Below are 26,058 nucleotides of genomic sequence, written 5' to 3' on the forward strand. Positions count from 1 at the left end.
TGCGCGGGCCTTTTAAGAGGAACGGTTCCCGCCCACCAAACATGGAAATGATGTATGTGCTACGTCATCAAACTTTTCCCGCGCGTGCGTTCTCCCCATTGCTCAGGGAAGATGAAGGCCCAACGCCATCTTGGGCCTCGTTGCTCTGATGACGCGCGACCCGGTTCACTTGCTCGGACGGTGAGTCGCTACAATAGGTTAGATTTGAGAAACTACCCAAAGCATTGATTCTAAAGCTTTCACTAAATGACAATCACAAAACAATCCTGGTGACATTTTCATCAAGTTTCTGCCACCACAGCTGTTGCCATCCAGAAAGGCTCTGGTGTCATTTGTGGAATGTAGTGCAATGTTTAGAGCACTGTAATTTTAGTTCAACAGATTCATAAACCCTTGAAGATGATTGGATGAGATTCTAATTGTTTTCATGCATGAGATTCCAATTGTTTACTCAGGCGTGATTACTGCTTGACAACTTGCCTAGACTGATTATTTTGTATGAATTGTCATTCCCTCAGATAAATATTTCGAAGTTCTATACCATTATAAAATTATACAAGCTTTAAAAATTTTGAGATTTTATCTTTGCAGATTGAAGCATTCACTAGATTATGGTAATTTCCTGTGTAAAGTCATTCAGAAGTAAGTTTAAAAAGCTGTACTTTCTAGCTCCTGGTCAGTGAGAATTCTACAGAGTGTTTGTCTACCTGAAGACATCACCTTTGTTAGATAAAGAATTCCAAGATCTGTCACCTGATAGCAAACAGTGTAAGGAATCCATGCCAGAGATAATGAAAGATCTTTACAACCTGAGTTCTTTAAGGTCAGCAGTAAAGCTTCGTTGCTGACAACAAGATTTATTTCAGGCTTATATTCTGACATTCATTCCTCCCCCTTGAACTCCCTTCCCCATCTTTCTTTCCTTCCTAACAGACAAAAAGTTAATCTTGGCTCCAGAATCGTAAGTAGCAGGTCTTATGGTTTTGGCATTAAAACTCTGCATGTGTGTATATATACACGCACCTTAATAAAATCCAATGCTTTGTGATTACCAAATGTCTGTGGTACTTTCTTGCCCCATTTTTCACTCATTAACATTTCACATGGTATGGTCTTCTGTGAATAATGAAAATGTGAAGAAAATGTAGCGTAATCTTTCAGAAAATAATTAAGAAAGGAAATTGCTTGTGCTGCAAATGAGAGGAGGGAAGTGTGGAAGTTATCCCAATGCAGCTGAAATGTGGTGCTCGAGTATAAATGAAGGATTGGCAAGTATGGTGTTACGCAAGGAGCAGTAAGAATGATAAATCAAAGCAATGTAACTTGTGGGTGCACACTCCAACGCAATCTGTTGTATTCTGCTAAAACTGGATTTCTGTGGTCTTAGATTTTAAGGAGAGTTTTGTATTTGCAGACTCTTTAATTTTGTTTGCTGATGATAAGATGGCAGCAGTTTGACTGCAGCTTTTTTCAGTCTTTAAGTAATAGGTAATTATTTTAAAATAAAACATTTTTAACTCTTTCTTGCATGTATTAATCTGTTACAAGAAAAGCTACAGATATTTTATCTCACTTTTCCAGATAAAAGTGGCAGCAAAATGTATTGATGAGTGCAGTCTGGTTGATGTAACCTATACAGTATAGAATTAAGTAAAGCCTTTGTTAAGGTCCTACATGGGAGATTGGTTTAAAAGGTTTGAGCCTATGAGATCCAAGGCAAGTTGGCAAATTGCATCCAAATTTGTTTACTAATAAGAGACAGAGATGGAACTCTGTCTTTATGATTAGATGTCCGTGACAAGTGGTATACATTTGTGATATACAGTACATTGGATATGAATGCATGAGGAATGATTAGTAAGTTTTCAATGACGTGAGTATTGGTGGTTTGTTGATGGTTCTTAGATGATATTAATCAGTTGGTAGGATGTGTTGAGCAATGGCAGATGAGATTTAAGCCTGATAAGTGTAAGGTGATGTACATTAGGATGACGAATAAACTGGGAAATATAAAATAATTGGAGAATTACCAAAATTGACAGCTGTGTCTCAATAGAGTGCATTTGAGCATGAGATGAAGAAAATCATTAATTTTTGTGGAGGAGTATTTGTGGTAATGAATACCTGTTGTGAAGATGACATACCATATAGGAATGTAGATAAGTCAATGGGCAAAGCTCTGGCAACTGGAGAAAAATGTGGGAAGATGTGACATTCTCTCTTTTAGCAGGATTTAAAAAAAAGTAAATGGTATGCAGAGGGATCTGGGTATCTTGTGTTTGGATTCACAATAGGCTAGTATCCAGGTGTAGCAAGTAATCAGGAAAGCTAACAATGTAATTTATTGTGAAGAAAATTAAATAGAAAATTAGGGAGGTTATGTTTCTGTTATGTTGCAACTATACAGGACCCTGGTCAGACCTCACTTGGAGCACTGTGCTCATTTCTGGTCACCTCACTACAGGAAAGATGTGGAAGCCATAGAAAGGGCGCAGAAGAGATTTACAAGGATGTTGCCTGGATTGGGGAGCATGCCTTATGAAAACAGGTTGAGTGAACTCGGCCTTTTCTCCTTGGAGTGACGGAGGATGAGGGGGGACCTGATAAGAGGTGTATAAGATGATAAGAGACATTGATCATGTGGATAGTCAGAGGCTTTTCCCCAGGGCTGAAATGGTGGCCACAAGAGGACACAGGTTTAAGGTGCTGGGGAGTAGGTACAGAGGAGATGTCAGGGGTAAGTTTTTTACTCAAAGAGTGGTGAGTGCATGGAATGGGCTGCTGGCAACGGTGGTGGAGGCGGATACAATAGGGTCTTTTAAGAGACTTTTAGATAGGTGCATGGAGCTTAGAAAAATAGAGGGTTATGGGTAAGCCTAGTAATTTCTAAGGTAGGGACATGTTCAGCACAACTTTGTGGGCCGAAGGGCCTGTATTGTGCTGTAGGTTTTCTATGTTTCTACATTATGTAAAGCATTGATGTGCCACATCTGGAGTACTCTATATAGTATTGATCTCATTTAAGGAAGGCTGTGCGTGTTTGAAGCAAGTCAGAGATGAATAACTGAGATAAGCATGCATCATAAGGAAAAGTTGGGTAGCTGAGACCTACATTGGAGCTTACAAGAGTGAGAGGTGACTTGATTGATACATCCAAGATTCCTGAGGGGACTTCGTAGGGTGGGTGTGGAGAGGATGTGGGAGATCACTCGTGGTAGTCCATTTAAGTCAGATGAGGGAGAATTTTCTTTTCCTCGGAGGACCCTGAGTCTTTGGGACTTGTCCCCGAAGGGCAGTTGAAGCAGAGTTGTATAGATTCTTGATGAACAAAGAGTGAAAGGTTCTCAGAGTAAAGTGGAAATGAACAACTGACATTATGATTAGATGAGCCATGATAATATTAAATGGTGAGTAGGCTTGAGGGGCTGAGTGATCTTCACCCTTCTTCTACTTTGTAAGTTCATATATACCACTTTGAATATGAAATAGATGCATGATAGGAAGTTGTTACTTCTGTGTATTCTTTAAAAATGTGGAATATCTTAAAATGGTTTCTTGCTTTAAACTATCTCAGCCTCTCACAGAATCATGGGGATGATGTGGACGAAGGGTAAGGTGCCATTGTTCCAATTTTCAGACATTTGATTTTTGCTTTATTAACAGGCATTTGGGAATGCAAAGACAGCTCACAATAACAATTCCAGCCGATTTGGTAAATTCATTCAAGTCAACTACCAGGAAACGGGCACTGTGCGAGGGTGAGTAATATGTAAATCCAATGTGATTAATATTCTTCAAAAGTCAATTGAAAAGCAGTGCATTAAAACTTGGAGCCCTAAGCAATGTTTGCAAACTTTGGTGTTGGTCATTTGGTAACTATGTTGCCTCTGGCTATAAAGTTGTGGGTTCACTCAGTGCAGCACTAATGCATTATAAGACTTGTGGTCTTTCCACTAAGATGTTAAATCAAGGGCTGCCTGCTGTCTTGAGTGGACATGAAGACTCATGAAGTTACAGAGCAAGAGTTAACCCTGATGTCCTGGGCAACATTGATCTCTAAGCCTAGATCTTAAAAAGATGGGGTTGATCATTATGACAGGCTGTTTGTAGACTTTGCTGTGAACAACTTGGCTGCCATGTTTCCTGCATGATAACTGTGACTGTATTTCAAGAAGTGCAGCTTCTGCTATTAATTATTTTGGGATGACCTTGGATAGTGAATAAGAAGACTGATATTCTGCAGAAATTGAGGGCTATGATGCAGGCGCCAGTGTGAGGGGATTTGCTGCCTGCCCTAAAAAACACTTGATTATATTCTTCTTAGTCCCAAAATGGTTCTGATACTATTCGTAAGTTTAATGATATTTAGGCCTTCCTCTATTCATTATTCTTATCTTACATATTTTTGCCTCCCATGCTCCGATATTTGCCAAAGATCCTCAGAATGGCTTTCTCATATCATTTCTCTCTGTGGTCCTTGGGAATGTTTTGATCTTGCTTCAGTACAATCCAAACTAATTGAACAGATCTGGAGTTTTAAAGCCTTGGCCTCCTTGTGTTTGATGCCGAATGCAGAAGCTGAACCACTGCTATTTCCATAACGTGCCTAATTTTAGATCTTAGATGCTTAATAATGTTCCTGAATAGTATCTCATTCTCAAGCATTGAGAACATAACTGTTACTGTTATTGTGTATGACGGTTCTTAACGTTGAAACAATTTTTGTTGTGGAATCTGTATTTTCATCATTTGAGTCCATTAGAAACTTCTGCAGTGAGCTGAGGACCAGGGCTCATGGTTTAAAATGGTCAGCATGGCTTTGTGTGTGGGGAATTGATAGTTGGCATGGCTTTGTACTTGGGAAATTGTGACCCATGAATTTGATTGAATGCTTTGAAGAGGTGACCAAGAAGTTTGAGGGCAGGGTAGTAGATGTTGTCTACGTGGACTCCAGCGAGGCCTTTGACAAGGTCTCCCATGGTAGGATGATGCTGAAGGTAAGGTCACATGGGATCCAGGGTGAGTTAGCCAATTGGAATCAAAATTGGCTTGGTGGTAGGAGTCAGGAGGATGATGGTGGAGGGTTGTTTATTAGATTGGTGGCCTGTGACCAGTGGTGTGCCACAAGGATCTGTGCTGAGTCTCCTGTTGTTTGTCATCTACGTTAATGATTTTAATGAGAAAATAAGTGGCATGATTAGTAAGCTTGCAGATGACACCAAAATTGGTAGCATAATGGGTAGTGAAGAACCTAGAACAGTACAGCACAGGAACAGGCCCTTAAACCCAGTGTTGTGCCGAACTAATTAAACAAACTAAACTAACTGAATGCCTAACGAAGCTAATCCCGTCTACCTAAACAAGGTCAATATCCCTCTATTCTTTGCACATGTATCTATCTAAGAGCCTCTCAAATGCCTCTTGTATTTGCCTTCACTACCACCCCTGGCAGTGCATTCCAGCCACCCACCACTCTCTGTGTAAAAAAAACCATGCCCCGCACACTTCTTTTGAACTTACCCCCTCTCACATTAAATGCATGCCCTCTAGTATTAGATATTCCGGCCCTGGGAAAAAATACCAGCTGTCTACTTCATTCCTCTCATAATCTTATGAACTTCTACCAGGTCTTCTCTCAGTCTCTGCCAACCCAGAGAAAACAACCCAAGTTTGTCTAACCTCTCCTTATAGCACATGCCTTCTAATCTAGTCAGCATCCTGGTAAAACTCTCCTGCATCCTCTCCAGAGCCTCCACATCCATCCTATAATGGGGTGACCAGAATTGAATGCAATACTCCAGATGTGGCCTAACCAGAGTTTTATAAAACTGCAACATAACTTCCTGACTCTTGAACTCAATGCCTTAATTAATAAAGGCAAGCAAGCCATATGCTGTGTTTATCACCCTATCAGCCTGTGCAGCCACTTTCAGGGAGCTATGGATTTGGCCCCAAAATCCCTCTATATATCAACATTGTTAAGGGTCCTGACATTAACAGTGACCTGTCCCTTAATATTTGATTCCCAAAATGTAACACCTCACACTTGGCCAGATTAAACTCCATCTGCCATTTCTCTGCCCATATCTGCAGCTGATCTATATCCTGATGTATATTTTGACAGTCTTCTACACTATCCACAATGCCACCAATCCTTACAGCTGCAAACTTACTTCCAAGTCATTTATATACATCATAAACAGCAGAGGTTCCAGTACGGATCCCTGTGGAACACCACTAGTCATGGACCTCTAGCCTGAATAAGTGCCATCAAATACTACCCTTCTATGGTCAAGCCAATTCTGAATCCAAACAGCCAAGTCATTGTGGATCCCATGCATCTTAATCTTCTGGATGAGCCTACTATGAGGGACCTTGTCGCTTTACTAAAATCCATGTAGGCAACATCCACGGGTCTACCTTTATCAATCACCTTTGTCACCTCCTCGAAAAACTCAATCAAGTTAGTAAGACATGACTTGCCCTGCATAAAGCCATGCTGACTGTCCCTAATTAGGCCATGGTTTTCCAAATGCTCACCGGTCTATAGTTTCCAGGATTATCCTTATTGCCCTTCTTGAACAACATTAGCTACTCACAGTCCTCTGGGACCTCACCTTTGGCTAGAGATGATACAAAGATCTTGGTTAAGGCCCCAGCAATCTCATCTCTTGCCTCTCTCTTCCCATCAGGCCCTGGGGACTCAACACTACCTCTTTTATCTCAAAATGCCCCAGCATATTAGCTGGCTCCACACTGATCTCACTATCCTCCTCGGTAAATGCCAGCACAAAGTACTCGTTTCGGACCTCGTAGGACCACATCCTCCCCATCCAAGCACATGTTCCCTCCTTTATCCTTGAGTGGTCCTACTCTCTTCCTATTTATCCTCTTGTTCTTGATGTAGAAATAGAATGCCTTGGGATTCTCTTCAATCCTACTTGCCGAGGATTTTTCATGGCCCCTCCTGGTTCTCCTAATTTCCTTCTTTTCTAGTATCTTTATAATCCTCAAGGTCTTTGCTTGATCTTAGCTTCCTAAATCTTGCATACACTTCTTTTTTCTTCTTGACTAAATTCACCACTTCTCTCGTAATCCAAAGATCCCTTACCTTGCCATCATTGCCCTTCCTAATTACTGGAACATACCTTTCTTTCTATGCAGTTGGTCTTTAAACACCCTCCACGTCAGAAGTGGATTTGCCCAAAAACAGCTATTCCCAATTAACTCTCCCTAGTTCTTGCCTCATACTCTTGTAATTTGTCCAATATAATACTCTTCTGCAAGGTCCCTACTTATCCTTATCCATGGCTACCTTAAAAATTGAGGAGCTGTGATCACTTTTCTGAAATATTCTCCCACTGACACCTGGCCAGGCTTATTTCCCAATACCAGCTCCAGGATGGCCCCTCCTCTTGTTGGACTATCAACATACTGATTTCAGAAACACATTTGGATGCACCTCACAAATTCTGCCCCATTGAAACCTCTTGCACTAAGGAGTTCCCAGTCTGTATTGGGGAAGTTGAAGTCACCCACTACAACAACCCTGTTGTTTTTGCACCTTTCCCTCATCTGCCTACATATCTGTTCCTCAATGTCCTGGTGGCTACTGGGGGGTTTTGCAGTATAATCCCATCAGAGTGGTTGTACCTTTCTTATTTTTGAGTGCTACCCATATAGACTCAGTGGATGAACCCTCCAGTATTGTCCCTCTGAGTGTAGCCGTGATATTGTCTCCAGTTAATAGTGCAACTACTCCACCCCTTCCCCTCCCCACCCCCCTGAACTTCCTGCTTTTTGTCTCTCTCTATCTTTTCTAAAGCATCAAACCCTGGAACGTGAAGCATCCAGTCCTGGCCCCCCTCTCAATCAAGTCTTTGTAATGAACAACAAAGTCCCATGTGCTGATCCATACTCTAAGCTTATCACCCTTGCCCTTAGTACCCTAGCATTAAAATAAACTCCCTTCAACCCTTCCATCCCATCGTGTCTACCTTCCTCCTGCCTGTCCTTTCTTATAGACCGGTCATGACATCTCAATCCGTCCACTTCCTTACTTGGTGCTCCGATTCCCATCCCCCTGCCAAACTAGTTTAAGCCTTCCCGAGTAGCACCAGTGAACCTTCCTGCCAGGATATTGGTTCCCCTCCAGTTAAGGTGCAATCATCCCTCTTGTACAAGTTGCCCCTGAAGAGGTTCCAGTGATCCAAGAAGGTTATCTAGGATGACAACAGGATCTAGATCAACTGGGAAAGTGGGCCAAGGAATGGCAGATGGAATTTAACTTGGATAAATGCGAAGTGTTACGTTTTGGGAAGTTAAACCAGGACTTGCACAGTAAGTGCCAGGGCTCTGGAGAGTTGTCGAACAGAGGTTTACAGATACATAGTTCCCTGAAAGTGGCGATACAGGAACAGAGGGTGGTGAAGAAGGCATTTGGCGTGTACGCCTTCATTGGTCAGTGCACTGAATACAAGAGTTTGAACATCATGTTACAGCCGTACAAGACATTGGTGAGATTCCCTTGGAGTATTGTGTGCAGTTCTGGTCGCCATACTATAGGAAGGGTGTTATTCAGCTGGAAGGGGTGCAGAAAGGATTCACAAGGATGTTGGCGGGACTGGGTAGCTTGATTTATAAGAAGGGACTGGATGGGCGGGGGCTGTTTCCACTAGAGTGTTAGAGGCTGAGGATGACCTTACAGAGGTATATAAAATCATGAAAGGCACAGCTAAGGTGAATGGCGACATTCTTTTTCCCAGGGTAGGGGAGTCTGAAACTACAGGGCAGAAGTTTAAGATGAGGGGGGAAAGATTTAAAGGGGACCTGAGGGGCAAGTTTTTCACACACGGGGGGTGGGTATATGGAACGAGCTGCCAGAGGAAATAGTGGAGATGGGTACAGTTACAACATTTAAAATACATTTAGACATGTATATGATGGGCAAGATTTAGAAAGATATGGGCCAAATGCAGGCAAATGGGACAAGCTCAGGTAGGGACCTTAGGCAATCTGGATGAGTTGAGCCAAAGGTCCTATTTCTGTGCTTTGTGACTCTGACTCTAAAAGTAGATGGAGGCTTTTCAGAGTTAAACTTGAGAATCACATCTGTACTTCAAACAACTTAAGCATAATCTATCGTTAATTTTAAATCTGAGATTGGATATTTGTTATCCTTCGGCACTATTGAAAATAGTATGTATGTCACAGATCAACCATGGTCTCACTGAATGATAGAACAGGTTGAGAGGATTATGGTCTGTTTCTGTGTTTATATTCCTCGTTCTCTACAAGTTCAGTTACTAAATATGTAGAGCCAAACAAATGAAGAGATTAGAATTTCCATCCCTGCTGTGTTGACTTAACTGATTTTAGCTTTGATAGCAGTAGAGCATATTGCAACCATGCCTTGCACTGAGAGGGAAATAAAATCTACCATGATTGCTCCTTTCAATTGTAACTTAGTGTCCTTGATTGCAAGTACATGTGGATATGTGATAAGAGAAGGATGAGACTGATCATGAAGATTGCTGGTGCTTGTGAACAATGTAATTGTGTGGGTATGTCTTCTATCCACTGTTGAATGGGAGGAGATGGTGATTCTTCTTTAATGTGGAGTGTGGAAGCACAGAGTGCAGAATTAAATGGAATGCCAAACTTAGTAAATTAGTCAGAGTGGGAACTTGGTCCATAGTGAAAGGACATATTGCTCTCTAACAACAATCTGTTGCGTAGGGTGGGAAGGTAGAGTACATAAAAAGGAAGAAGATCTGGATAACAAGTTATTAAGCATAGGTCAAAGCAACAAAAGTTTTCTTAGAGACAAAAGAGTGACTGTAGATGCTGGAAATCTGAAGTAATGAACACAAAATGTTGGAGGATCTCAGCAGATCATGCAGCATCAATGGAGGGAAATGGACAGTCGATGTTTCAGGCTGAGACCCTTCATCAGGACTGGAAAGCAAGAGGGCAGAAGCCAGAATAAAAGGAGGGGGAGGATCACGAGCTGACAGGTGATAGGTAAGTCCTAGTGAGTGGGGAAGGCAGGTAGGTGGGGGAGGGAGGGAAGTGGGAATGATCTGAGAAGCTTGGACATGATAGGTGGAAGAGACAAAAGGGCTGAGGAAGAAGGAATCTGAAGGGAGAGGACAGTAAGCCATGGAATAAAGGGAAGGAGGTGGGCAGGTCGTGAGGGCAGAGGAGGGGAAAGACAGAGTGAAGGGGCCACAGGAATGAGAGAAAACAAAAGAGGGGGGAAGTCGTCTTAGATCATGGGTGGATTGCTGAGACTTGTTGCTTGTAATTGTGAACTTTAAGACACCATGTATCCATCAGACATAGGAGCTGAATTAGGCCATTCCGCCCATCGAGTCTGCTCTGCTATTCGACCATGGCTGATTTTTTTTCCCTTTCAACCCCATTCTCCTACCTTCTCCCCGTAACCTTTGATGCCCTTACTAATCAAGAACCTATCAACCTCCACTTTAAATATACCCAATGACTGTGCTTCCACAGCTGTCTGTGACAATGTATTCCACAGATTCACCACCCTCAGGCTAAAAAAATTTCTCCTCATCTCTGTTCTAAAGGAACGTCCTTTTATTTTGAAACTGTGCCCTCTGGTCCTAGACTCTCCCATGACTGGAAACATCCTCTCCATGTCCACTCTATCCAGGCCTTTCAATATTTGGTTGGCTTCAATGAGATCCCCCCTCATCCTTCTGAACTCCAGTGAGTACAGCCTCAGAGCTATCAAATGCTTCTCATACGTTAACCCCTTCATTCCTGGGATGATTCTTGTAAACCTTTGGACCCTCCAATGCCAACACATTCATCCTTAGATATAGGGCCCAAAACTGCTTACAGTACTCCAAATGTGGTCTGACCAATGCCATATGAAGCCTCAGCATTACATCCTTGCTTTTATATTCTGGTCCTTTTGAAATGAATGCTAACATTGCATTTGCCTTCCTTACTCCTGACTCAGCCTCCAAGTTAATCTTGAGGGAATCTTGCACAAGGACTGCCAAGTCCCTTTGTACCTCCGATTTCTGAATTTGCTCCCCATTTAGAAAATAGTCTACGCCTTTATTCCTTCTGCCATATACTTTCCTACGCTGTATTCCATCTGCCACTTCTTTGCCCATTCTCCCAACCTGTCCAAGTCTTTTGCAGACTCCCTGCTTCCTCAACACTACCTGCCTCTCCACCTATCTTTATATCATCCACAAACTTGGCAACAAAGCCATCGATTCTGTCATCCAGGTAATTTGCATATAACATGAAAATTAGCGGACCCAACACCGACCTCTGCGGAACACCGCTTGTCACTGGCAGCCAACCAGAAAAGGGCCCCTTTATTCCTACTCTTTGTCTTCTGCCAGTCAGCCAATCATCTATCCATGCTATTATCTTTCCTGTAATTCCATGGGCTCCGATCTTGTTTAGCAGCCTCATGTATGGCACCTTGTCAAAGGCCTTCTGAAAATTCAAGTAAGCAACATCCACTGACTGTCCTTTGCCTATCCTGCCTGTTACTTCCTAAAAGCATTCCAACAGATGTGTCAGGCAAGATCTCTCCTGAAGGAAACCATTTTCCTGAAGGCTGACTTTGGCCTTCTTTATCATGTGCTTCCAAGTACCCCGAAACCTCATCCTTAATGACGGACTTTTAACATCTTACTGGTCAGGCTAACTGGTCTATAATTTCTTGTCTTTTGCCTTCCTCCCTTCTTAAAGAGTGGAGTGACATTTGCGTTTTTCCAGTCCTCTGGAACCATTCTTGAATCTAGTGATTCTTGAAAGATCACTGCTAATGCCTCCACAGTCTCTTCAGCTACCTCTTTCAGAACCCTGGGGTGTAGTCCATCCGGTCCAAGTGACTTATCTGCCTTCAGACCTTTCAGCTTCCCAAACACCTTCTCAGTAATCGCAACAACATTCATTCTGCCCCCATTCTCTCTAATTTCTGGTATGTTGCTGGTGTCTTCCACAGTGAAGACTGATGCAAAATACTTATTCAGTTCGTCCACCATTTCTTTGTTCCCCATTACTACCTCTCCAGCATCATTTTCCAGCAGTCCGATGTCCACTCTTGACTTTCTTTTACTTTTTATATGTCTGCAAAAACTTTTGGTATCCCCTTTTATATTTTTGGCTAGCTTACCTTCATATTTCATCTTTCCTCCCCTTATTGCTTTTTTAGTTGCTTTCTGTTGTTTTTTTTTAAAAGCTTCCAATCCTTGAGCTTCCCACTAATTTTTGCAGTATTGTTTGTCCTTTTTTTTGCTTTTATGCTGTCTTTGACTTCCTATGTCAGCCACGGTTGCCTCATCCTCCCTCTAGAATGCTTCTTCTTCATTGGGATGAACTGATCCTGCATCTTCCAAATTACTCCCAGAAACTCCTGCTGTTGCTGCTCTACCGTCATCCCTGCTGGGGTCCCCTAACAATTTACTTCGGCCAGCTCCTCTCTCGTGCCTCTGCAGTTACCTTTACTCAACTGTAATGCCAATACATCTGATTTTAGCTTCTCCCTCTCAAACTACAGGGTGAATTCTATCATATTATGATCACTGCCTCCTAAAGGTTCCTTTACCTTAAGATCCCCAATCAAATCTGGTTCATTGCACAACACCAATTCCAGAATTGCCTTTTCCCAAGTGGGCTCAACCACAAGCTGCTCTAAAAAGCCATCTCGTGTCTTTGGGGACCATGTGCTCGAAGATGCCTCCAGCTGCTTGGACTGGATTTTTCAGCTTGAAGGGAAACTGGAGCCTCAGCAGAGCATAAAATATGCTGAGTGTTTCATGGAGACATACAGCACGGACACAGGTCCTTTGGTGGGAGTCTGCACCAATCATCAACCCATTTATACTAATCCTTCAGTAATCTTGTTTTTTTAAAATTCTCCCCACATTATCAACCCACAGATTCTACCACTTAGCTACACACTGGGGACAGTTTACAGCGGTTCATTATCCCACTAACCCATCCATTGTTGAGATGTGGGAGGAAACGGGAGCACTTGGAGAAAACCCACATGATTACAGGGAGACCATGCAAACTCCACACAGACAGCATTCGAGGTGCTGCATTTCTGACAGTACAGATCTGATGAGAAATGCACTGCAAGAGAGACTAACTTTTGTGCTCGTTTCTGAAGTGGGACAAATTGATGATCTTCCAAATCAAAAATTAAGTTTCCAATTTGAGCCATTGTTGAGCTGCAGAGTAACCAATGAGTTTCTTCTGAGATTTATATGAGAAGAGGTACTACACGGCTTGCTTTTTGCAAAGAACTTGAATTTTTTGTAAATAGCTTTGACCATGCAGATGGAGCAAAAGTATAGCTTGAGTAAATGATGTCCACTGGTATACAGCTGATGATGGCTTGATCTGCAGCCAATAAAGATCATATCTACAGCCTAACTCCACAGCAACCCTGGCCTCATCCTGTCAGAGAGATTCTCTTTGTCCAGTCTATCAGTCCCTCATCCTCTCTGCAGCCAAAACTAACTTGTTTTTTGTCTTTCCCAGTTCTGTTTCTCTTTCCAAAGATGCTGCTGAATCGACTGATTGTTTCCAGCATTTGCTGTTTCTTTAACATATTTACCTCACCTACTTCCTGTGTTAGAAAGTTTCATATTCTAACTGTACATGGCAAAGGACATTTTCTCTAAGCTGCTGATTGGATTTATGGGTAACTTTCATGTACTTATGGCATTAAGTTTTGGATTCTCCCATACGGAAACATCTCCTCCACACCTATGATGTCCATCCCATTCTTCATTTTAAAGTCTTGATCTTGGTCACCTCTTTTCGAAAGTAAAATGCTCCAATCGCTTACTCTTACTCCTGATGCTAATGTTTTTGTGTTCTTTTATCTCAGTTTGAGAACCATGCTTGTTAATCTTTCTTGCACATTCTCCCGCACTTTTATATTTTGTGTTACGGTTTGGAGATGAGAACTGTGCATGGATATGTAAATGCAGATTGACCAGGTTCTTTCTTCTGTTTACCTTTTGAATTTTTTACTCCAAAATTCAATCCAGTGGTTTGTTAGTAATTTTAATTGCTTTGCTGACCTGTGATTCTCTTTTTAATTATTACTTATTTCACTTGGCATTAGATCCATTTGATCTTTTACACCTTGCAATTGTACAACTTTTGTGTGATGTTTCTATTTTTCTTAAAGAGTGCATCACTTTACATTGTGATGTTAAATTTAATTTATGCCTGACTATACAGCAAGAAAGTTTTCTTCTTGTTACTCTTGTACTTCATTAATCCTCTTTTTCCTTCTTTTCTTCCACCTACCAACTCAGCTCGAGATATGTATGGCAGAACTATACAGATTCAGGATGTTGTTTGAGAGCCAGTGATGACAGATAGAGAGCCCAAATAGATTAATTTTACTTTTAACTACAAATAGAATTTATTGCCCTCTCTCCCTTTTTCATAAAACATCAATTTACAAGTTAAGTAATCAGTCTGTGGTTATAGGTGCTTTGTCACTTTCATTTCATTGCATTGTACACTATGGCTTTGGTTGTTCATGCAAATTGGAATCAGAAGATAATAAAATTGTGGTAGATCATTTAGCTCCTTGAGCCTGCTCTGCCATTCAGCAAGATCATGGCTGATCTTCTGCTTCAACACTGTGTGTATCATCAATTTTATCACTTCTGTTTCAAATAAGTTTGATAACTGAGATTCCACAGCCCTCCTGGATAGAGAATTCCAACAAGGCACCATTCTCTGAGTGAAAAAAATTCTCCTCATTTTAGCCCAAAATGGCCAGCCTCTCAATTTGAGAGTGTAATCTTTATTGATGGATTCCTCAATCAGGGGAAACATCCTGTCTATATCTACCCTGTTGAGTTCTCTCAGAATTTTCTGTGTTTCAGTGAGGTCAGCTCTCATTTTTAAAATCTGAACAATTGAAACCTTGGCTAATCAATCTCTCCTTGTACGATAGACCTTCCACCCCAGGAACCAGTCAAATAAAACTTTGTTTCACTCCTTCATAGCAAGTATATGGTAGCAATATTATTTTTATATTTTCAATGAATAAATGTTTATTTAAATAATAACTTGTATTTCTGAGGATTTTCCTGATCAAATCAAGAGCATCAATTTGCCCTTTCAGAGCTTATGTTGAAAAATACCTGTTGGAGAAGTCAAGGCTGGTCTACCAGGAGCATAATGAACGGTAAGAGGCATACAACATTTTTCATGAGACAATGTAACATCAATATCTTCAAAAGTAGCACAGGAAAATGAGTCTTGACCTTTCTGGTACAAATATACAACTTTACGTGTGACCCTAAATGACTATTCCAAGGTTGCACTCTACAATATTTTATGTTTGAGTAATCTGAAATGAGTAATTTAAACTAAAAGTTGTATGTGGGTTGCCCTCATTCTAAGTGATAATCCTGATTACTGATGGCTAAGGATATTCCTTCAGTGAGGAGCTACAGAGGAACTCATGAGACTGTTGGGTAATTCTGTGAAATTGGTGCTTTTGTTACATTTGTGAGATTATATGCTAAAATACATTTTGTAAAGCCTCATTTTCCACCATTACTCTCTTTTCATGGATTTTAATGGAACAGCTGCTTGGCATTAACTTTGGTTTATGAAGATTTGTTATATTTCAGCAGTAAGTTTTTATACTGAGAACAGAGTTGCAACTTTATTGTACAAAATTGGCCTCAAATCAGAATATCTGCTCAAGTATCAACACATGCTTAGTGGAAGAGCACCGATGCAGTGGGTGGGTTGGGGGGAGGATTTTTCAGAGGTTTCACTGGGTGTTATTGAGCAGAATAAAAGGAATTTGATGTGGTATCCAACTTGTCATAAGTCTGACCTGGGAGTGTTTGAATCATGAAGCACTTGCATGTTGTGGAATGTTACAAAGAGTTAAAATGCAGAACCATGTTACAAATGGTGCAAATTGAAAAGAATGTTATTGAGAAAGTTTTAACACTATTAACTAGAAACTATTAACACTGTGTGACTTGAATGTGTTTAATTTTGATCAGAAGTATCAAAATTGAGCATAGAACATTACAGTACAGTACAGGCCCTTCGGCCCACAATGCTGTGCCGACATTTTATCCTGCTCTAAGATCTATCTAACCATTCCCTCCCACATAGCCCTCCATTTCTCTATCATCCATGTGCCTATCTTAAATGTCTCTGATGTATCTGCCTCCACTACCTCTGCTGGCAGTGTGTTCCACACACCCACCATTCTCTATGTGTAAAAAAAACTTACCTCTGACATCCCCCTGTACCTTCCTCCAGTCACCTTAAAATTATGCCCCCTCGTGTTCGTCGTTTTTGCCCTTGGAAATAGTCTCTGACTGTCCATTTGATCTATGGCTCTTATCATCTTGTACACCTCTATCAAGTCACATCTCATCCTCCTCCGCTCCAAAGAGAAAAGCCCTAGGTCATGCAACCTATCCTCATAAGACATGCTCTCCAATCTAGGCAGCATCCTGGTAAATCTCCACTGCACCCTCTATAAAGCTTCCACATCCTTCCTATAATGAGGCGACCAGAACTGAACACAATACTCCATGTGTGGTCTAACCAGAGTTGTATCGAGCTGCAACGTTACCTCGCAGCTCTTGAACTCAATACCCCGACTAATGAAGGCCAACACACCCTATGCCGCCTTAACAACTCTATCAACCTGAGCGGCAACTTTGAGGGACTGATGGACGTGGACTCCAAGATCCCTCTGTTCCTCCACACTGCTAAGAGTCCTGCCATTAACCTTGTATTCTGCCTTAAGATTCGATCTTCCAAAGTGTATCACTTCACACAAAGAGCAGGGGTCCCAGAACGGGTCCCAGAACAGATCCCTGTGGAACACCACTGGTCACTGACCTCCAGGCAGAATACTCTCCATCTGCAACCACCCTCTATGTCTTCTGTGGGCGAGCCAATTCTGAATCCACACAGCCAAGTTTCCCTGGATCCCATGCCTCCTGACTTTCTGAATGAGCCTTCCATGAGGAATTTTATCAAATGCCTCACTAAAATCCATGTACACCACATCCACTGCTTTACCTTCATCAATGTGCTTTGTCACATCCTCAAAGGATTCAATCAGGCTTGTAAGGCACGCACACCCCTCACAAAGCCATGCTTCTCCAAATGCTCATAAATCCTGTCTCTAAGGATCTTCTCCAGTAACTTGCCCACCACTGAAGTAAGACTCACTGGCATGTAATTCCCAGAGTTATCCCTACTCCCTTTCTTGAACAAAGGAACATTTGCCACCCTCCAATCATCTGGCACTTCTCCTGTGGCCAGTGAGGACCCAAAGATCATCACTAAAGGTGCAGCAATCTTTCTTTGCTTTCCATAATAACCTTGGATATATTCTGCCCGGCCCTGGTGACCTATCTACCCTAATGTTTTTCAAAAGTTCCAGCATATCCTCTTCATGTCGACGTGCTCCGGCATATCAGCCTGTTGTATGCCATCCTCACAAACGTCAAGGTCTCTCTGACAGGTGAATACTGAAGCAAAGTATTCATTAAGACCTCCCCCACCTCTTCCGACTCCAGGCATGTTTCCTCTTTTATCCCTGATCATTCCTACCCTCGCTGTAGTCATCCTCCTATTCTTCACATACGTGTAGAATGCCTTGGGGTTTTCCATAATCCTCCTCGCCAAGGCCTTCTCATGCCCCCTTCTAGCCCTTCTCCTAAGTCCATTCTTAAGCTCCCTCCTGGCTACCTTGTAGCTCTCCAGAGCCCTGTCTGATCCTTGCTTTCTCAACCTTGGGTAAGCTTCTTTCTTCTTCTTGACAAGATATTCTCCATCTCATGTCTACTGTGGTTCCTTCACTCTACCATCCTTACCCTGCCTCAATGGGACAAACCTATCCAGAACCCCATGCAAGTACTCCCTAAACAACTTCCACATTTCCACTGTGCACTTCCCCAAGAACATCTGTTCCCAATTTACCCTCCCAAGTTCCTGCCTAATAGCATCATAATTTACCCCTCCCCAATTAAATACTTTCCCATTTCATCTGCTCCTATCCCTCTCCAAGGCTACGGTAAAGGTCAAGGAGTTATGGTTACTATCTCCAAAATGCTCTCCCACCGAGAGATCTGAAACCTGATCAGGCCCATTGCTTAGTACCAGGTCCAGTATGGCCTCTCCTCCAGTCGGCCTGTCCACATACTGTGTCAGGAATCCTTCCTGGACACACCTAACAAGCTCTGCCTCATCTACCACCTTTACACTAATGAGGTGCCAATCAATATTAGGAAAGTTGAAATCACCCATGACAACAACCCTGTTATTTTTGCACTTCTCCAAAATCTGCCTCCCAATCTGCTCCTCAGTGTTTCTGCTGGTAATGGGGGGGTTGTAGAATACTCCCAATAGAGTGATCACTCCCCTCCTGTTTCTGACTTCCACCCACACTGACTCAGTAGATGATCCCTCCAGGACGTCCTCCCTCTCTACAGTTGTGATACTGTCCCTGATCAGCAAAGCCACTCCCCCACCTCTTTTACCTCCGTTCCTGTCCCTTTTGAAACATCTAAACCCCAGAATATCCAGTAGTCATTCCTGCCCTTGTGATAGCAAAGTCTCTGTAATAGCCACAACGTCGTAGTTCCATGTACTTACCCGTGCTCTAAGTTCATCACCCTTGTTCCTGATACTTCTCACATTAAAGTAGACACACTTCAGCCCATTTAACTGATTGCAATTTTGCCCTTACAACTGCCTATCATTCCTCACTGTCTTTCTACAAGTTGCATTTACTTGTACACTAAATGCACCAACCTCTGACCTATCACTCGGGCTCCCATCCCCCTACCAAAGTAGTGTAAGTCTCCTCCACAGCTCGAGCAAACCTGCCCGCAAGAATATTGGTTCCCCCTCCAGTTCAGGTGTAACCCGTCCCTTTTGTACAGGTTGTACCTTCCCCAGAAGGGATCCCAATGATTTACAAATCTGAAACCCTGTCCCCTGCACCAATTTCTCAGCCACGCATTCATCTGCCAAATCATCCTATTCTTACCCTCACTGGCACGTGGCACAGGCAGCAATCTGGAGATTACTATCCTTGAACTCCTGCTTTTCAGCTTCCTACCTAGCTCCCTGTATTCCCTCTTCAGGACCTCATCTCTTTTCCTACCTTTGACATTGGTACCAATATGTACCATGCGTTCTGGCTATTCGCCCTCCCCCTTCAGAATGCTGTGGACCTGATCTGAGATGTCCCTGACCCTGGCACCCTGGAGGCAGTATACCATCCGGAAGTCTCTTTCACGTCCACAGAATCTCCTGTCTGACCCTCTTACTATTGAATCCTCTATCACTACTTCTCACCTCTTCTCCCCCCTTCCCTTCTGTGCCACACAACCAAATTGGAAAATGTTTCTATTTGCCAGCCAAACATTGGTGGAGTGTCCTTTAAATTATTACTTCATTGTTTTTTCTGTGGGTTGACCTATGGTAACAATATGTAAAAATGTTACCCCAGAGATTGGACCAGACAGAGTTGAATTTAAGTGAGTTTTTGGTGGTAATTTAGTTTTGTGCAATTAGTGACATGTGGAATCAAAAATTTAATATTTAAGGATCTGAGTGTTATAATATGTGCATGTTTGTTTACATCCTGGTGTTGGAGGGGAGCGGTGGGGGAATATCAGTAGAAGTACATCATTTAAGTTGCAAAATCATTTCATGGTCTTTTTCTGCAGCCGATGCAGCTACTGAAATAACTTTTTGTACACGTATGCCAAAATGCAATTGCTTATTTGTGTTTAAGTAATGATTTGAATGGTAAAGGTGTTTTTTAATTGTAGAGTCATGTATTCCTCAGATGACTGAGAGTTGTACTTGTGCAGAGATCTTTTGTTTAAAATGGTGGTCATTGGAGATTCCCCTCCTCTTTCCCACCCCCTTCAACTTCAAATTGATTTGTACTCTCCAGAATTGAAGATCTATGCTAATCCTACAGCAAAATTCATTCAATTCGATGCATATACTGCCTTGTGAATGTGATGTGTAAGAGTCAATGTTAAGACAAAAAGGATCAATATTGAAAACAATGAAAATTTTTAAAAAATCATCGCTATCAAGGTAACAATTTAGACTCTGACTTAATATTATGTAGGTTGTCCTCTTTGCATCGAGCAACTTGTGTATCATCGATTTTAGTTGTGTCAGCTTTGCAGCTTTAGTGTTCTATGGTCATATGATATAATAGTTTATGTAATTGCCATTTCAGGAACTATCATGTATTCTACTACCTGCTGGCAGGAGCCAGTGATGAAGAGAAAAAGAATTTCCACCTCTTGAAGCCTGAGGAGTACCATTATTTGAACCAGGTCAGCTCCAACAGCTAGATTTTCTGCATTACACACTACGTTGCGGGTGTTCCCTTGAAGACAGAATATAATGCATTCAGTAGTTTTAGCCAGGCATGTATGACTACAAATGTTAAATTAAGTGATTATGATATTGATGTATTTAAGGGAGTGTGATTGAGGGAAGGACAGAACTGGCAGCTTAATATATTGGGTTAATGAAATTTCAGGCATGAAGGAGGAGGATACGAAAGCATGACGGCAGTACTCAGGGAGGATAACCTGGAGGAATTGGCCAATGAGGCTATATGGGTAGAACTTAAGAAATAAGAAAGGGGCAATACTTTGGGGTTATATGTAAGCCTCACAATAGTAAGCAGGAGGTAGAAGAACAGACTTGTAGGTAAATCACAGTAAGATGTAAAAACAATAGATATGTAGTCGTGGGGGACTTTACTTTCCCAATATTGACTGGGTTTGCTTCAGTGTTATGGCGCTTCGATGGGGTGGAATTCACAAAATGCATCCAAGAGTTTTTTTTTAAAGCGATATGTACAAATCCCTAATAGTGAGGGGGCTGCACTCTATCTTGTTGAGGGAATGAGGATATGCAAGTGGTGGAAGTGTTTGTGGAGGAACCCTTTGGGAATGGTGACCATAACTCGCTAAGTTTCATGAAAAAAGATGAGGTTGGTCCCAGAATTAGGGTCTTAAATTGGGACAGGGCCGATTTCAATGTCATAAGACAGGACTGGGAACAGCTGCTAGAGAGAAAAACAAGTGGGAGGTGGTTAAAGGCAATATACTGAGAGTTCAGAGTTAGCATGTCCGTTAAGGTAGGAAGCAAAGATGGTAAGATTAGGGAACCTCGGTTAAAACAGGAAATTGAAGGTTTGATCAGGAAAAGGGAAGCATGTGTCAGGTGAAGGCATTTGGTATCAAATGAATCAAGTTTATAGGGAACATGGAGAGAACTTAAAAAAGAAAGTTAAAAAGGCAAAAAGGGGGCGTGAAATGGCCTTGGCAAGTGGGATTAAGAGGAATCCCTAACCTTTTATAAGTGTATTAGAAGCACGAGGGTAGCTAGCGAAAGAGTAGAGTGATTCAGAGACCAATGAGGAAATCTATGAGTAGAGCAGGAGACATGAGTGGAATCCTAAATGAATTTTAAATGTTTAAAAGAATTGGGGAAGAATTTGTCAGTTTTAAAACAAGGCTATCAAAGGGAACGTAATGCATGTGGATTCATTGTTTCGTTTTTCATTTTGGCTTTATTTTCTATGTGGAAATGAGAATGTTGTTAATTACAATTTAGTAGCCTCTCTTAATGGTACAGTTCATCAGTTGGGTCTTGAACACCATAAAATTCAGATTCTGTGCTTATTCTGTCCTGAGTTAGCTAAACTCCACTAACACAATTGCAGAGGAGTAATTACCTCTCACTTTTATGCTGAAGAGTTCTTAGTTACTCTTGTAGAATAATGGAAGTAGGGCCAAGAGCCACTATTCTCAGAGGATGACTTAGCTAAAGTTTAAATTGGGCAAAGATCTTGATGTTCCATAAATAATTATTGATCTAACTTGGATTTGTAGGTATGCTTTCCTGTAGTGTCATTTTCCTTGCTTTCACAGATGACAAAGAAACCAGTCAGACAGACATGGGATGATTATTATTGTGACTCAGAGCCGGTAAGTGTTCAAGTTTCATATTGCCATTTGTGAGATTCCAATCTACCGCTTTCTATCCTCAAGGCATGCACTAGGATAATTGCCAAAAGAAATCAGTTTTCCAAACATAATTGGGATTTATATCCTATTAAAAGAAACTCAAATTAGTCATTCTAAATTATGTAATTAAAAAAAACTTAAGATTCAACTATGTTTGTATATATCCTGTTCTTAGTTGAAAGAATATGCTTGCTTTCCAATCTCCAATACAGTCTTTTCAAAGAAAATGCTGGAAATCTGAAATAAAAACAGAAGATCTTCAGCAGGTCAGGAAGCATTTGTGGGGACTGAAGCACAATCAGTGTCTCAGATCAATCACCTTTGATCAGAACACCCAATCTTTTAGATTGTTAAGGAGATGAGTATAAAATGATCACTTAAAATTTCGAAGAATCATCTGTAGAAAAAGTTACTCAGTTTAATTTGATCAATGTAGAACAGAAAAGTTTGCTTTCCTTGTCATTGAAAACACAAAATATTTTTATGCTTAATGCTCTCTCATCATTAGTTTCCAAGGCTTGTGCATGCATCAACATTTATGTTTGTGGTGCTGTATTATTTTTTTTCTCAGTGTGAACAAATAAATATCACCACGTGGACTTATGGCAAAGATGAGATTCAGTGAATGAACAGGATTGTTGGGATCTTTTTCTGTATTCTTCATTCTTTGAATTGTTTGAGACCTAGGCAATCCTGCTCCAACTGTCAATATTGTAAGATATTAAGTGACTTTCATCCTCAAATACGCTGAAATGTAGATAAAAATGAGTCTTCTGAAGTATGTAATAAGCAGTTGTTACATTGAATATTGCAATAAAATGATTATTTCAATAGGTTATCCGTAAATTACTAATTACAGATTGGTTCATTCTTTAGAGAAGAATTGATTCTTCAGAGGCTAGTTAACAGTGATTTACCACATTGGTATGTGGGGGAAGGGGAAGAGTCCATAATGGAAAAGGTTATGTAAAGTATGCTGAGTAGTCAAAATAATCATTTCCATTCCAGACCTCCTCCCATTCTGGTGGTTGGTAACATTCAATATGATACTGAGCAGTTTTACTGATCTCGACTCATTACAGAAATGACCAAACATATGGTGTTTGCTTTCTGTATCTTGCCTGCTTGTTAAAGTTGCAGCATGGATCTTAACTTTATCAGCCTTGCTTTTCTTGGTATATGGACCAGTTTTAAATCAAATCTTTCGTTCTTCAGCTACTTTCTTCCATTTCTCAAACTTAGTTTGATTTTTATTAAGATTAAAAGATTAAAAAGCAACAGCTTCTCTGACATAATTAGGTAAAATGGCATTTAGTGGAACCACAAGATAGACCTTCCAGATTCAATTTGAAATTGTGTCGGCTGATATCAGTCAGGGCAGAGATGGAGGCCCATACTTGGCCTTGACACCTTAGACTAGGGAAGGAAGAATGGTTACTGATCCCCAATGTGCATGTACACTGCGTCAGCCAATTTAGAACATGATTGGGTAACCAATGAATGGTCACTAGCCAACCAAAATTTTTTAGCTAGGTTCATGCAAGAATTTCATTAGTGTGAGTTGCTAGAAGTTTACTGGGATCTGCTGGGGAACATTGTCTTGATGGTCACTGGGTACAGGATAAAGTTTTGGGGGAGGAGACAAATCAAAACTGAAAAGATAAGCACCTGTTAAAAACAAAATGACAAGAATGAGTTTGTGCAGCAATAAGTATGCATATCATTGCATTGTGATCATAGACCTAAGAGATTCTGCAGATGCTGGAATCTGGAGCAATACACACAAAATGCTGGAGCAACTCAACAGGTCAGGCAGTATCTATGGAGGGATATAAACAGTCGTCATTTCGGGCCGAGACCCTTCATCAGGACTGGTATCATAACTGCATTTGGCACTCTTGCAAAGTGCATTTAATTTAATAACTAGGTTCCAGTTCAAATAATATTCTTTTGATTAATGACTGCTATGTATTGTATGTACTGTATGCCAATCACTAGTTTTGTCACAAAACCCAATGCCACTAAGTTGGAGAACTCACAAGTGTCGTATTATAATTCATAAATTATTGGAAGCTGTATAACAAGATGTCTGAATTTAGTGTTTAAATACTCAGACAAGTGAAATTGGCTGTTTCCACAATAACCATGTTATCATTTGAGTTTAAGATGCCAAATGTGGAAAGTTACGAGCATTGGAATGATTGAGACAGATATTGAAAATTGGTGATTCCATTCATATTTTTGTGTGGCAGCTAGATTGCCGGTTGTTTACACTGTTGTGTTAAAATCAGAAGATTGCTTTAGCCCTGGGCTTGTGTGTGTGATCTTGGAAGTTCTAACAATTGCATACTAAATAGGGGCACATCATTGGATAAAACATATTAAATCCAGGTACTCTCTGTGAATATTGATAGATATATGGCAACATTTGTAGAAAAGTCAGCCATTGTCCAAAACCTTTGAGCTGTTTGTGTGATCTGAAGAAGGGTTCATATATTTACTAAGATGTTTAAAAGCAATGGTATGTCAAAGTAATTGACTATGTATGTAGTGTTTTGAAACATTTATGCCAAGTGCATGTGTAAATCCAGACATTCCTTTGTTTCCCATAATGACTGTGATCTCAAGAATAGTCTAATATTGTTTACAAGCATGGCAAATTCAGATGTCTGTAGACCCACAGTCTGACCAATGCTGTCATCTTTTCAAAATGGAAGCTATTATTTTTATGAATTTATATATTACAAATCTTGTGTTTATATATTGTCCCCTCCACTCTCATCCACCCATCCCCTGCTATCCACGCAAGTTGGTATATATAAATTCGGCACATTTCTTAAACCTATCATTTGCTAAAAGAAAAATCAGCAAGACTAAATTATTACATAAGCAAATTATATAAGCAAAGCATCATCTACTGTACTGCAGTATATCAACTCAAAGATCTGTCTGTCAGGCCTAATGTGAGCCTTGATCATTGATGTTAAGTATCCAGTTGTCCAGTTATATCATTTAATGAGATACCACATGATCACTTGTAATTAAGAAGGCATGTTTGGTCTCATCCTTCCACAATACTAATCCTATCATCTTATTTTACCTTTGATTAAACCCTTTTGAAGCACAGTACCTCTGACTTTGCAGCACAAGCTTAACATTGCAATTAAATGAAACCCTATCTAATGCATTCAAATTGCAGCATGGAGCTGCCTTCTTGCTTGGACTCACCCCCACCCTGTGTTCTTGCTTGTGCTCCATCCCTCGACCCCTCACATTGGTTTGTCTCTTTTAGTGCCCTCTGGACATCTTGATCTGCATATCTGAGCAAACTGCCTGTCTGCCCATTAGGACACTTCCTGCTAATCGCAGTTCATTCAGAATTTAGGAGCCGAGAGGTATTGTTGCAGCTATAAAGGACCCTGGTCAGACCCCACTTGGAGTACTGTGGTCAGTTCTGGTTGCCTCACTACAGGAAGGATGTGGAAGCCATAGAAAGGGTGCAGAGGAGATTTATAAGGGTGCTGACTGGAATGCGGAGCATGCCTTATGAAAGCAGGTTGAGGGAACTCTTGTCTTTTCTCCTTGGGGAGCGACAGAGGATGAGGGGGGACCTGATAGAGGTATATAAGATGATCGGGTAGATACTCAGAGGCTTTTCCCCAGGGCTGAAATGGTGGCCACAAGAGGACATAGGTTTAAGGTGCTGGGGAGTAGGTATAGGGGAGATGTCAGGGGTAAGTTTTTTTTACTCAGAGTGGTGAGTGCATGGAATGGGCTGCCGGCAACAGTGGTGGAGGCGGATACAATAGGGTCTTTTAAGAGACTTTTGGATAGGTACTTGGGAGCTGAGAAAAATAGAGGGCTATAGGTAAGCCTAGTAATTTCTAAGGTAGGGACATGTTCGGTGAGCTGAAGGGCCTGAATTGTGCTGTAGGGATTCTATGTTTCTATTCTATCCATCTTC

The 26,058-nt window shown here is 41.2% G+C and overlaps 1 protein-coding gene across 11 annotated transcripts in view; it reads left to right on the forward strand.

Annotated features, from left to right (window-relative positions):
- Positions 1-26,058, forward strand: part of myo9aa (myosin IXAa) — a 250,140-nt gene that overhangs the window by 97,130 nt on the left and 126,952 nt on the right. For all 11 annotated transcript variants that reach the window (XM_052042434.1, XM_052042436.1, XM_052042433.1 and 8 more), the window contains exons 3-6: positions 3,664-3,758; positions 15,155-15,217; positions 20,288-20,387; positions 21,999-22,055. In XM_052042434.1, the coding sequence (XP_051898394.1) occupies positions 3,664-3,758; positions 15,155-15,217; positions 20,288-20,387; positions 21,999-22,055 (315 nt within the window). The remainder of the gene's footprint in view (positions 1-3,663; positions 3,759-15,154; positions 15,218-20,287; positions 20,388-21,998; positions 22,056-26,058) is intronic.

The sequence above is a fragment of the Pristis pectinata genome, chromosome 32, assembly GCF_009764475.1.
Source record: "Pristis pectinata isolate sPriPec2 chromosome 32, sPriPec2.1.pri, whole genome shotgun sequence".
Taxonomy (NCBI): domain Eukaryota; kingdom Metazoa; phylum Chordata; class Chondrichthyes; order Rhinopristiformes; family Pristidae; genus Pristis; species Pristis pectinata.